The 13,809-nt window shown below is 35.2% G+C and overlaps 3 protein-coding genes across 3 annotated transcripts; 2 read left to right on the top strand and 1 right to left on the bottom strand.

Annotated features, from left to right (window-relative positions):
• Nucleotides 1-2,211: 2,211 nt before the first annotated feature.
• Nucleotides 2,212-3,457, top strand: LOC131624850 (uncharacterized). Its single transcript, XM_058895772.1, has 4 exons — nt 2,212-2,657; nt 2,848-2,958; nt 3,042-3,122; nt 3,222-3,457. The coding sequence occupies exons 1-4, from the start codon at nt 2,415-2,417 to the stop codon at nt 3,303-3,305; spliced, it is 519 nt and encodes a 172-aa protein (XP_058751755.1). The 5' UTR covers nt 2,212-2,414; the 3' UTR covers nt 3,306-3,457.
• A 47-nt stretch (nt 3,458-3,504) lies between these two features.
• Nucleotides 3,505-8,419, bottom strand: LOC131624849 (protein RAE1-like). Its single transcript, XM_058895771.1, has 10 exons — nt 8,191-8,419; nt 7,947-8,111; nt 7,675-7,868; nt 7,441-7,582; nt 6,497-6,577; nt 5,894-6,022; nt 5,716-5,793; nt 5,035-5,106; nt 4,097-4,177; nt 3,505-3,822 (listed from the first exon to the last, which is right to left on the bottom strand). Exons 1-10 carry the CDS (start codon nt 8,236-8,238, stop codon nt 3,772-3,774), a joined length of 1,041 nt encoding a protein of 346 aa, XP_058751754.1. The 5' UTR covers nt 8,239-8,419; the 3' UTR covers nt 3,505-3,771.
• A 483-nt stretch (nt 8,420-8,902) lies between these two features.
• LOC131624801 (uncharacterized) lies at nt 8,903-9,390 on the top strand. The gene is made up of 2 exons (XM_058895715.1): nt 8,903-9,049; nt 9,154-9,390. The coding sequence occupies exons 1-2, from the start codon at nt 8,903-8,905 to the stop codon at nt 9,388-9,390; spliced, it is 384 nt and encodes a 127-aa protein (XP_058751698.1).
• The last annotated feature ends 4,419 nt before the right edge of the window (nt 9,391-13,809 follow it).

The raw sequence follows: 13,809 nt of genomic DNA, 5'->3' as shown, positions 1-13,809 counted from the left end.
ACATCTGAGTGTGTCATGCTATGTTTGGATTCTTGGAGAGGTTTTATGCACAACAAGTGATAGCGGAAGAGGAGGCCGATGGTGATGATGAACATGTTATGCAGCATAGAGCATACGCATTCATAACATACTTGTTGTACTTGGTTGGAATGTCCATTTTTGTGGACAAGAGTGCCTATTACGTGGATGTGGTTTACCTCAAATACTTCGCTGACTTGGACCAGATTCATGAGTACAATTGGGAGCCGCTTGTTTGGTCTTCATATACACCAAGTTAGTTGAAGGTTGTATGTGGAAGACCAAACAGATGACAACTAGCTACACGCTGTTGACAATAATATATTTGTATCATTTGTTTTTTGTACTATTTTCATAACACTTGTTCTTTGCCATTACTAATAACTCATGTGTACCATTCTTAAACATGGATCCTTCAGCCCTTTCCACATATATTTGGTCAGTCACATGTTGATACCTACATTGAGAGTATGCCTCACGCTTGTGCATTCAGCCCGCTCAAAGAGAATCATTCGACCGAACCCTTCAGAGTGTATCTTGATCGCACAGTTGCATATGATATACACTTCTATGCATACGAAGATCATCGACAAACGCGTCCCTTGAATGGCATATTCTTCTACTCTTGACGGTTGACTTGTGGGTCACATTTGATGTTATCCACATCTGCCCCTGCGCGTCATGCGCCAGTTTGAGTATATACAATTTGTTCCAAGAGACCCATCTAAATCTGCTCCTTCTTCTATGGTCTGCAAAGATGTAGATGTCATGTATAATGATTTCCTTAATCATCTAGTACCGGATGCCGCATGAGTTACCGTAGCTCCTTGCGTTTGAAGTTGTGCATATGACTATGTCTAGTGGAATTACAGAGTGTCACATCCTTATATGTCACCAGATGCTCTGGGAGATACACCTAAGTCAACTCATCAGGAGATACTGGAGGAGGAGCATACTAAGGCAGATCATGATGTTGATGTGTAGCATGTGTATCATCGTATAATGGATCTTGCGCTAACAGGTATAGACGGGGGAGTCTTTCTGGAAGGCTCTCCTAGTAAGGACATTGTAAATGTCATTCTTACTGAGGCACAGACGACACTGCAGTACGAGAGATAGCATAGGAACACGGAGGTCCGACATACACAATAGTGAGGTATTTGGATTAGGAATTATGCTTATTATTATAGTTTGTTACTTTGTAATTTTGACTGTATTATGGATTGATTCATTCATATATAACATTTTTATCTTGTGTATTAAGTGTATGGTTTAATTTATAAAAAAAAAAATGATAATATAGTTATTATACATCGTCTATTACATTGGTGTATTTAAAAAAAAATCAATTTACTATCTAGGGTGAATATGTAAGTTTATATTTGTAACGTGCTACACAAATGCATTTTTGAATCCATTTATGATAAAATGAGTGTGTCTCAGATAGGAATGCATGGGAAGCGTATAGAGTGAATACAGAAGTGTATCTCTAGACTATTTTCAAACAAAAAGAGAGAGATATGACTCACTTACACATACATTTGATGTGAAATTGATGCGTTCGAAAAAATTCATAAAAACATTTTTAATTTTTCCTAGGAAGCGTCTCCACCATTTATGGTGGAAAAAACAATCCCCAAAATTGTTTCATACCAAATATTAAAATCAACCCAAGATACTTTTTAAGAGGTGGCCAATGTACATTCCATACTTTATTGGAGTGTGGACATTTTTCTTTATGCGAACTTTAACAACTTAAGTCCTGTCTAGTGGTCAAGGACAGATCACTCCAGCACTTCTCCAATTTTTCATTTGTCTTAATTGATATCCATGATAATATTCACAATAGTAGAGATTCCCCAAACACATATCTTTGGCTTGAAGGAATATATGTAAGTTGGTATACATATTATCTGACTTTGAATATAAGATTCTAACTGCCTTTTCCACAAATAAAAATATTCTAATTACTTTCTCTATTTCAAACCTATTTCTCAAAAAAGTTAAGGTTTCAAATATTTCTTAACACTAATCATTTAAAAGAATCCATATCAAATCATCTTTAATCTGGCTATAATTAAATTATTTTCTGACTTAACTTTAGTTTCTAAAGTCTCTTTCCTGAAATTAAGAGGGTTAAAGACAAAAACAAGTGGCCACCAATATAAAACCTCATCATAAAGCTAAAGCAGGTGTTAACTATGAATTCAATAACAGATTACAGATAATAATAATAAAGGCTAAAACTCTCTTTACTGTTTTTACAAGTCAAGAGAATTTAAAACCAGTTGTTGTGATGGATAGGAAGAATATTGAAGTGAAAGCAAAACAAACAAGGCTATATGCTAACTGACATAAACATAAGATAAAAGTAGGAGTAAGTCTTGAAGAAACTAATGTGTTTGATTTTCAGAAAGAGAGGCAAAATGCAGAAAATGAAGAACCTTGGAAGTATTGGAAGCAGTGGGAGGTTTTCAACAGAAGAGGGTGAAGATGAGGATATTTCAAAACTGGCCATTTCCACATTTCAAGCTAAGGAAGAAGAGATTGAGAGGAGAAAGATGGAGGTGAAAGAGAGAGTTGAACTTCAACTTGGACGCGCCGAGGAAGAGACGAGGCGCTTGGCATGCATTTGGGAAGTAAGTTCCATATTTAAGAAAAAACATATGCAACTATTCGCGCAGTTACCAAATTTGATTGCGTGACAAAGATTGGACGCACCGAGGAAGAGACGAGGCATTTGGCACACATGAAGTCTGCAAATTTTATTACTGTTACTTCTATGCTAATCATTAATGTTATTTTTTTTTTCCATTAATAATCTACTAGGAGCTTGAAGTGATGGAAGATCCTATGAAGAAGGAAGTTGCAATGATACGGAAAAGGATCGATTTGGCTAACAAAGATTTAAAGCAACTTGGACAGAACTACCAGAAAAAGGTATGATTCATCTGAACACACGAACTCCTTTGTTCATATATGACAATAATAATGAAAACTAACTTTTAAACTTTACTTAATAGGAGAAAGAGTATAAAGAAACCTTGGAAGCTTTCAATGAAAAGAACAAAGAGAAGACTAATTTGGTAGCAACATTAACTGAGGTATAGTACTCAACACTTGTGTTATGTCAATGTTTCCAATTACAATGTTAATAATATTGTATTTCTTTGCATGTTTTCTATTTATGATTTTATTAATAGCTGCTGAGTGAGAGTGAAAAAATGAGATTGAAGAAACTGGAGGAGCTATGCAAGACCATAGAGACTGTGTCACTAAAACAATAATCTTTGACAGTGTGTGCTGTGTTTACTAGTTTGGCTTATTCAATATGCAATGGCTTATTCAATTTGCAATGGCTTGTATTTAAATGCTATTCAGATTTCTTTGTTTGTGGGATTAACAAAATAAAATACAACATTATCATATTTGAAGAAAATTAGTATGATTGGTCATTTAATAGTATATCAATTCAATAGCATCAACCATTTTCATCAACATAGCATTCTATGCCTCCCAAAATCAATGTGTGATCATAAAAGAGTAGCAGTCTAACCCTAAAGCATGATAAAAGTACACCCGCAGAATAGAAAAATGGACAAATCTAAGAAATGAAATTTTGGATGAAAACCAAATACTGGTTATGAGTTTAATCATCTTAGTCGTTGCACTTGCGCCAAAACCTTAAACACTAATCTATTGCTTCTAGTTCCAAATATGGACACAGCAAAACACAGCCTTTAGCACCAAACTTCATCTTCTACCAGTTGATCCAGCTCGTGGCTTGCCTTTAACCTCAGAGTCCTGCTCATATGAGAAAAACAGTTACTCCTAAACTGACTAGATTTTTCAATGGAGAAAATTATGATAATTAAAGACAAGTGAAAACTAAGATATATCATAATTCCTCGGTACTCAAGAATCAAGATACACCAAAGAAAGAATTCTGATTTTGTTTCTTTCTTTTATATTCCTTCATTTTCATACATCCAAATAGTTTAAATTCATACATTGGAAGAACCTACGGCAATTTAAACACAAGTATGCTCATATGTATGTTTTCACGCAGTGTACGTACCTGTGGCAAGTGCATATAAATGCAGTTCTTTGCATTAGTTGGATTGTGATTTTCTGCACCTTTGCTCCAATCATAACAAACCTATAGACATGTGTAAAAGTTGGTTCAGAGCCAAATAAAGTTAATTGAATCGAAGACATCAACATGTCCATAAAAAGCAAGAAAAGTTATGTTGTCTTTAGAGCAAGTTCATAGAAAACAGCATGGCGAATTTCTTCATTTAACAAGAATCAACTAATCAAAACATCTATTGCATATGCATAAAACTGACAGGTTAACTCAAACATCTAATCCAACTGACAAATGGGATTTAGGCAATTCATTGTGTGTTTTAGCTATAATTAACTGTCTAAAGATTCATGTATTATCTAATATTCTTTTTATTATTTTATTTGGGGGGTGGGGGAGATGCACGTATCCTCGACAAAGTCATTTAGTGTCTAAATTCATCAATTAAGCCTTTCAGTTTAGGATGTGACAATATCTCGTTCTTCATCCAATGTCCAGCAACATACATACTCTGTTTGCTCGGAAAAGATTGATATGTTTCAAAATTTAAAAGAGATGAACATTGATTTATTAATTTGAATTCAAGGACAGAATAGACATATTTGAGTGCGCCCACTCTCAATCACCAGAAAATTAATTGAAAATGGCTAGGACAAGTATGGAACCTGAGATAGAAAGAGAGTTGGGGTGATAAACTACTTAAGGAATGAAAACAATAAACGTGATAGTATAGCAAAATGGGCCCATTGATAAATATGAGTTCAGATTTTGAAATTTTTCTAATGATCCAATTATAAAGCTAGTAAGTGTGAACCCACAAATACAATTCTTTCTTGACTTGGTTATTGATTAATATTATAGTAAATGAAGAAACAAATTGCATAAGAAGTAAATAACAAACATTTTTAAAACAGCAATATGAAGCATACCGCGTAAGCATATATGGAGCCATCATTATTGAATGCACCACAAGGTATGGGCTGACCACATCTTTGCATAGCCTACAAAACACATTATAAAATGAAATATCAGTTAATAACTTCATAAAGATCGCTAAAGAAGGAAAGAAGACTGTATTATTTTCTAGATTGATACATGGTTAATACAGTAATTGTAAGGATTCTAGAATAAAGGGACATTAGTGTGGTTAAAGTAGTTATGAATAGTTAGAGTAATTAGTTAGTTGGTCGCTTAGCCTGTTAGGTGATTGTTCAGGTGGTTAGTTTGTGATGTGGCTGTTAAGTCTATTAGCCAGTCTTTAAATAGCCCTCATTTGGTAGAGGAGAGTATCTATGAATATAGTAATTGTGAATAGAGTAATCTCTAATGTGAAGGGGAAACCCATGAAGAGAGATTCTCTCCTATTCTATTAGAGAAAACTAGGGAAGAATCCCCTGGTATGAAGTACAGACAGAACTCCAAGGAAGTATTAGCAAGTCTTTAAACATGATGTCCTTCACACTAACTCTCTAATTAATCAAAACTAACAAGGAGTTACTTATCATGTTTATGTCCGGCAATACAAAAAATTATTGTGTTTTGGAATTACATAGATTGCATTTAGAAAGAAAAGACTGTTGAGGAGGAAAGTTTAGGAACAAAACTAGAACCTTGAGTCTCTGTTTACTGTCCTTATCCCAGAAGTTGAAGGCTCCATCAGATCCAGCAGTTGCAAAAGTGTGATGTACCTGAACACAAAGACATCAATAAGATCGTATATAAAAGAATATTAAATAAACAACTTTCCAAATGAAATTTAACTAATTTTGATATTATAAAGTGTATTACAGGATGGAAACTTAGGGAGTTCACTGAATATATGTCACTACTTTCTCTGTGGCATTTAAAAGTAAAATTCTTGTTCGATTGTGCATCATCAAGGTGATGTACTCCAACCCTTCCTTCTATTGAGCCCACCTACAGAGAAAAAAATAGTCAATACTCAATAGTATCAGTACGGAAATCAATGTGTATACACCAAGAAAAAATCTAATAGCATAAAAGCACAAAACTGTTTAAATTAAAATGATGGTTTTTGAGTTTGTAATGTACAAAACAAATGCAGCAAAAGGTAATGTGAATATAAAATTCAATTTTCACACCCTATATGGTTCTATCTCGATAAATAAGGCCTCAATATTGTCATTATATAGTATCAGTGCAAAAGCATTCTAGCAAATGATGCACTAATAACCCAATTGTCTAGAGAGTGCAATATAATGTACCAATTAGAGCATCCTCAAACTTTACAGCCTCTTTACAGCATGCACATAAACACTTCAATACAAGTGGAGAACTGACCCACATCATCGCATTGATGGAATAAAATAAAATAAAAGAGTAACAATTATCATAACTGTACTTGAATGTAACTGGGGAGTGAATACATACCAGAAAGCCTTGTTGATCTGGAAAAGCAGCGACACATCTTGTCTGATATTTCAGGGGTGATACTATTCTTTTGTACTCCGTCTGTTGTGAATTCCACAAAAGGAACAAAAAAGACAATTAAATCATTATTTATTGAGCTCGGTAGCTCTTCAAATATTAAAAATCAATGAAAACCAGAAATCATAGAAAAGGTGAAAGCTAAACACAAAAATTTGGACAAAAGATCAAAACAGTCTTTAACAGTCAGTAAGACATATAAAACCATAATTTTTTTAATTATAATACCATAATTGATATAAACAAAAAAAGGATCAATGAGAACACTCATGTTCAGCTTGGGTTGCAAGTTCCATGAGTTCACTTTAGTTATGCAATAAGTTCCGCATTTTTCTTGTTGGCTGTATAGAGAGATCAGGTGTAATCCCAATGCTGTTAAGTACTTATTAAAATTTTAATCGAAGAAGTAAAGAAAACGCGGTTATCAAGACAATTACCGAGTTATTTTAGCATAATGAAGTCCTTGTACTGAACAATTTAATTGTCATTAGGGTTTTTCCTAGGTGTGATACTACTGAATGAAGTTTGAATAATCTAGATCCAATGCCAGGTAAGTAAAGAGCATTCATATACACAAGTGAAAATTGTTCAGAACATCAAATCAATAGATTGCCACAAACAATAGTTCAGTTATCCAAATTCTGATAACAAAAATATTATAAACAGCATATTACACCTGTGCAAAGATTAAAGAAAAGGAAGATAATGCAGATTTCATATCATGTTGAAAAATTATAAGCAAACACGCGTTAACCTAATTGGAAACTAAAGAGAATTTAATGTTGCAAGTTGCAAACTCATCTCGAGTATAAAACGCATACTTTACATTAGAACACAAAGCTACAAGCAACAGCATTATGAAAATTAATTTAAGAATAAAATAGCACCTGAGGATTCTGCAAGTTGAAAACAATCAGATTCCTATCTGCAGTTCCCACAACCATCAGAGGATGCCTCACCGACATTGTGTAACAGCGATCAGGGAGTTGCTGAGTATGCACCGGATTCGACTGCCTAGTATCCCAATACCTAACACAAGAAAAATACAACATAAAATAATTTGCAAAGTAACAAATTCTAGTAGTTAATACAAAAAAGACCTAAAGAATGAATATGCATACTTAATGGTTTTGTCCCAGCTTCCGGTGGCCAAAAGACTCATCTCGGGTATCCAAGCAACCTCTTTGATGGGAGCATCATGCATGGCAACGGTCACCGGTTGGCCTCCAGACAAAAGTGGCCACATCTTGACCTGCTTATCACAACCTCCAGAAAAAACTGTTGTCCCATCATCCTTCCAAGCAGAGCACAAAACCTATAACAAGAAACAAACAATACCATTAGAGACTCAAACTATCTAGCCCTAATACATCATATTGACGGCATTACTTACGGGTTGATCGTGAGAAATTGAAGCCTTGGGAGTGCTGTTAAGAGCGGTTCCATTCTTTGAAATCTCCCAACAGCGAACCTGGTTGTCCCATGAGGTAGCGATGAGGAAATTGGCCTTGGGACTGAAAGAAACGCTGGAAATAGAATCGGTAGGTGGTTGAGTAACCTGAAAAATTGAAGGTAGGGTTATTATGGTAAATCATTGCATAAACCCTGAATTGAATAAACCTTGAATTGAAATTTACCTCAAAGGATTTGTTAGGATTTGTATTTGCGGCTCCGAAAGTTGACATGTTGATCAATTTCAAGAGAGAGAGAGAAAGAGAATTGAAGTAAAGAGAGTGAGAGATTGTGAGAGTAACAACTCCTCCTCGGCTGTGTGATATTTATAGCTTGTTGTTGACGGAAGATTTACGCAGTGGAGTTGGGTTGAGTGCGGCTGAGCAAATATTTGAAAATCAAATGCTAAATTTTCTCATTCATGTATGACCCGGACAAATATTTTAAATTAATTTTGTAAATATGATACGGTAACATCAAATCAAATTTAAAAACTTGTGTTATTCACAAATATGAAATTCATAGGCTTAATTACACTTTTGGTCCTCGTGTTTTAACCAACTCACGAAAATGGTCCTGCCTCTTTGAAATCCACGATTTTGGTCCTAACCTCCACTCCCCCCCTCCCAAAACGCTGATGTGTCATTAAAAAAACTTATGTGGCATGGCTGACCTGGTTAAATACAATATAAATCACTTTTTATTATTTGTAAAAATTCTGAAATTGATTTTAATTGAATTAATGCTCAAATCCCTAATTCACCTTGCCCTAAATCAATTTCACGCCCTTGTTCCAATTCAGATTCGTTTTCCTTGTTTCCATCAACTATTTCGATTCACTCCAATCTCTTCATTTCTCCAACATCTTCGTCTTCAATCGTTTGTCCTTAATCATCAATGTCACAAGCTAGTTACATGTCGACCTCTAGCTGTGCGTCACGAAGAAGAGAAGTACGTTGCTTCTGTGACCTTGACTCACCTCTCACTACTTCATGGACGACTAGGAATCCTGGGAGGAGGTTTAATGGGTGTGGGTTATTCAAGGTAAGTGAAGTTCTCTTTCTCTTTGAATCTATTTCAATGTAGATGAAGTTCTCTTCTCTTTCTGTTTGAATGGGTCTGGGAAGATTTATTGTTTGTCAATGCAGTTGCAGGGAAGAAAGGGATGTGATTTCTTTAGTTGGTATGATGTTGAAATGTCCGTTCGTGCAAAGGAGGTTATTTTGTCGCTAATGAAGAAAATTGATGAACATAAGCAGAAGGACAATGCAAAGTTGAAACAAGATGAGGATTTGAGGAAGAAACTAAAGTTTTGGCAAGGAATGTTTGTTGCATCTGTTGTGGTCATAATAGGATTGTTTTGTTTTGTCAACTTCAAGAATTGAAGAATGTGATGAAATTAGTTGTTATGTTTAGGAGGTTATTTTGTCTTCTTTGTTAGGTATTATGTAAGAATGTCTGCCTTGTTGTTCTAAACTTGATATGTTATGTTGTACTGAATATTGTTTGAATGAAAATTATTGTATTGAAAAAGTGTGTACTTAATTGTGCTGCCATCATAGTGTGTGCTGCCATCATAGTGTGTACTTAATTGTGTAAACATATAGCTGCACATATAAAACATCACATATCAAAGAGATTGTCATTACATATAGCTGCACCAATTGTTAAAGCAGTGAGTACATAATCAAGATAGCCATTACATATCCAACATAAGCATTACATATCCAAAAAAAGACAGTACATAACCAAGATGATTGTGGAGCATATCATACAACACAACAAAGTTAACAAAATGTTGCTACCACACAAAACAGAACAAAAATTAACTTAAGCTTAATCTACTGCTGAGATGGTTGTGTTTGTGGAGCCTGTGACCCTTGAGGAATAACTTCAGCATCATTTGCTTTCTGCTTCTTATTAGGCTGCTTGTTTCCTCCCTTTGGAATCTGCCTGTCAGCAGCACTTTTGCCTTTACATGTCCTACTATTATGCCCATACTTTCCACAATGTGTGCATTTTACAGTCTTCAACTGCCTTGGTAGCACACCAGAATTTTTTGGCTCATCATTGCTCTTGTTCCTCAGCTTCTTGGGTCTTCCTGGTGCCCGTTTCATGACTGGTGGATGGATGTGTTCAGTATTTGTGACTGGCCACAATCTTGGTCCATTTGATGGCAGCACAATATGAGCATAAGTTGCAAGGCACTGTGATTTTCTGCAATTAACCAATAATAAATAGCACAATAAATATCACAGCACAGGCATTGTATCATATATAAAATGAGACATAAATGCAATGAGACATGTTATATCAAAACAGTTACATACCTATAGTAAGATGAGACATAGTTTTCAACAACCAAGCCATTGTACCATATGCACACAATAGCATGTGCACAAGGTATACCTGATAGGTCCCATTTACGACAAGCACAAGTCTTTTCTGCCAGGTTCACAACATATGTGTCAGATTCATTACACACACTGAACTTAGTCATTTCCACATCACCATGCCAAGTTGCCTTCCACCCTCCAGCAGCTCTCTTGTTTTTCTCAATTATTGACTGAATCTTGGGACATATATCACCATTGATCCTTTCAAGCATTTGCCTTTGCTTCACAATCCTCACAGTTATGTAATGTTTGACACCCTCAAGCAAAGTGATGATTGGTTTGTCCCTTATGTTGAGTATTGCCCTATTGAAAGCTTCACACATGTTATTGACCTGCAAATCACATGTTGTGTTAGTGCTAAATGCTGATCTAGACCACTGTGCAGGTTGGACCTTGGAAATTTCATTGTATGCAGCTTCATTTATATCCTTCATTTTCTGCATTGCAGAGTTCTAATCCGGCACAGTAGTAGCTCTAGCAGCTTTCCATAATAGTTCCTTCATGTGAGCTCCTGGGAATCTCTTCTTCTAGTTTCCATACAGATGTTTGACACACAACCTGTGTTCAACATTCTCTCCAAGTCCTTTAATCACCTCCACAAGTCCCTGTCACATTATAGAATATCATGATTTACATACTTATAGAAATCACTATTATACAAATCAATAATACACATAATTAAATGCATACCTTTTGCTGGTCAGAAATAAATGCATACTGTTTAGGTATAATTTGGTTAAGATCTTCTAATAGAAGGTCAACAAACCACTGCCAAGAATCCCTTGTTTCAGCTTCAACCACAGCATATGCAATAGGCATTATCTGGTTGTTTCCATCCTTGCCTATAGCTGATATAAGCTGACCACCATGTTCACCTTTCAAGAAGCAAGCATCTAATCCAATTAATGGTCTACATGTGCTGGCAAATGCAGCCTTGCAAGCTTCCAAGCAAATGTAAATCCTCTCAAAAACAGGTCCTATTTCAGACTGTCCACGTTTGATAATCACTGTGCTATTAGGATTTGACCTTCTAATCTCTTCAGCATAATTCCTCAAGTGTGCATACTGCTCACTAGCAGCACCCTCTATCAGCTCCAAAGCTCTCTTCTTTGCCCTATATGCCTGAAAATGATTGAGTTTAACATTCCACCTTATAAATGCTTCTTCTGCCAATCCACTTGGTTTGATGTGGGGAGTATGTCTAATCAATGGAATAAACTTCCTTGCAAGCCATCTAGTTTTAGCCTGTTTATTGCCAGCAGACCTAACACACTCATGTTTAGGTTTCAAACTTGTCACTTGCCAATACTGACTTCCACTTCTTTTAGCAACTAACATATGAAATGGGCAACCTAATTGACATTTTACCACAACCCTAATTGCATCATTTTTCTTTAACCATAGGTTAGTCCTTGTTTCCATAGCACAGTCCTTCACAGCATCTATGATGACTTCCTTTGAGACAAACTGCATACCCAACTCAAACCTAACTGGATCACCATTATCAGACACCTTGAAAGTTGGAAATTTCCTTTTGTGAACAACTTCATCATCACTTTCCACTGGAGTATGCAAATCACTCTCATCTTGGTCTGACTCTTCATATATAGCAGATTGTGGTTCATTTAGATTACCACCCTCCTGATTATTGTCAGCAAATGTCTCATTAGGTAATTCATGTGTCCAATCCCATTCTCCTCCTTCAATAGGAATATCTAAGTCACTTTCACTTTCAACATCACTTGGAACATAATCCCCATCTTCTTCACTATCAGAAACATTAACTTCTTCATCAACATTTACTCCATTAGGAACTTCCATATTGACATCTTCAGCATCATTATTGTCCAAAGGAACTTCATCATTAATAGGATCTTCAGTACTGACACCACCATCCACATGAACTTCAGTGTTGAAACCACCATCTAGGGGAACTTCAGTGTTGACACCACCATCCACAGGAACTTCAGTGTTAACACTACCATCCACAGGAACTTCTGTGTTAACACTACCATCCACAGGAACTTCATTGTTAACACTACCATCCATAGGAACTTCATTGTTGACACTACCATCCACAGGAACTTCATTGTTGACTCCATTAGGAACTTCTTTCTCAGCATTACTAACATCTTCATCTAAAGGGGCTTCATTAAAGACATCATCATCCTCAGGGCCTTCATCACCAAACTCAACTACTTCTGGTATATCCACCTCATGTTCAACAAAGACATCTACTAAGCTATGCCCTTTTGAATCTTCAATAAGCTGCAACAAGTCACCATCTGAGTTTAATGGCTTGAGTCCACGCTGAAATGATAGTTTTGGATGCTGGTACCACAAACACTTAAACTGCGCATACCCAAGCTTAAGGACCAGGCTTTTAATGTCCTTATAGTTCACAAAATCAACATCAACACTAAAATCCATCTCATAAACTAAACCCTCCACGTAACATTTGACAGGAAAACTAACAAATCTACCCCTATGGTTAATACGTAGCCTCAACCTTTGTATTTCACTTGGCCTGTGAATATCAACACAACAGAATAACCATCCATACGAAATACAAAATAGAAATAGAAACCCTAACTAGTGTGCTACCTTCTTAAAACCCTAATAGAAACAGTAAGCATGAATAGAAATAGAAACCCTAGTCGTAATACATACCTGAATGTAAATTTCGGGTTATTCACACCGTTGCTTGCCATGTTCTTCAATTGTTCCTCGTTCAAAGCTTTTGCAGTGAAGAAGACGATGTTCTGTGTTCTTGGTTGGAGGTAAGAGAATGAAAATAAGAAGTGCAATGGAATGGTTTAATTTTTAGTGGTTACTGAGCATTAATTCAATTAAAATAAATTTCAGAATTTTTACAAATAATAAAAAGTGATTTATATTGTATTTAACCAGGTCAGCCATGCCACATAAGCTTTTTTAATGACACATCAGCGTTTTGGGAGGGGGAAGTGGAGGTTAGGACCAAAATCGTGGATTTCAAAGAGGCAGGACCATTTTCGTGAGTTGGTTAAAACACGAGGACCAAAAGTGTAATTAAGCCTATGAAATATGAATCTAATATTTTAGAAATCAAATTTAAAAAGATTTTTTAATTAATAGAGCATGTTCAAAGATTTTTTTTTCAAAAAGACAATTAAGAATACTAGTTAATGAAAAATTTGTTTTTTCAATATATATAAATCATAAAAAGTTATTTTTTAAAATATAATTAACAATTAAATATATTAATTGATTAAAGTTTTGGTTTTTTATTTAAAAATCATATTCAAGGATTTTTTTCCTAAAAGACAATCATCAATATTAATTAATTAAAATTTTGATTTTTTTTTAATATATACAAATCGTAAGAAATTGTTTACTTTTTAAACATAATTAACTATTAAATATACT

The sequence above is a fragment of the Vicia villosa genome, unplaced genomic scaffold (genome assembly GCF_029867415.1).
Source record: "Vicia villosa cultivar HV-30 ecotype Madison, WI unplaced genomic scaffold, Vvil1.0 ctg.000163F_1_1, whole genome shotgun sequence".
NCBI lineage: Eukaryota > Viridiplantae > Streptophyta > Magnoliopsida > Fabales > Fabaceae > Vicia > Vicia villosa.
The sequence above is the reverse complement of the archived record's forward strand: the minus strand, read 5'-3'. Positions and strand labels throughout refer to the sequence as shown.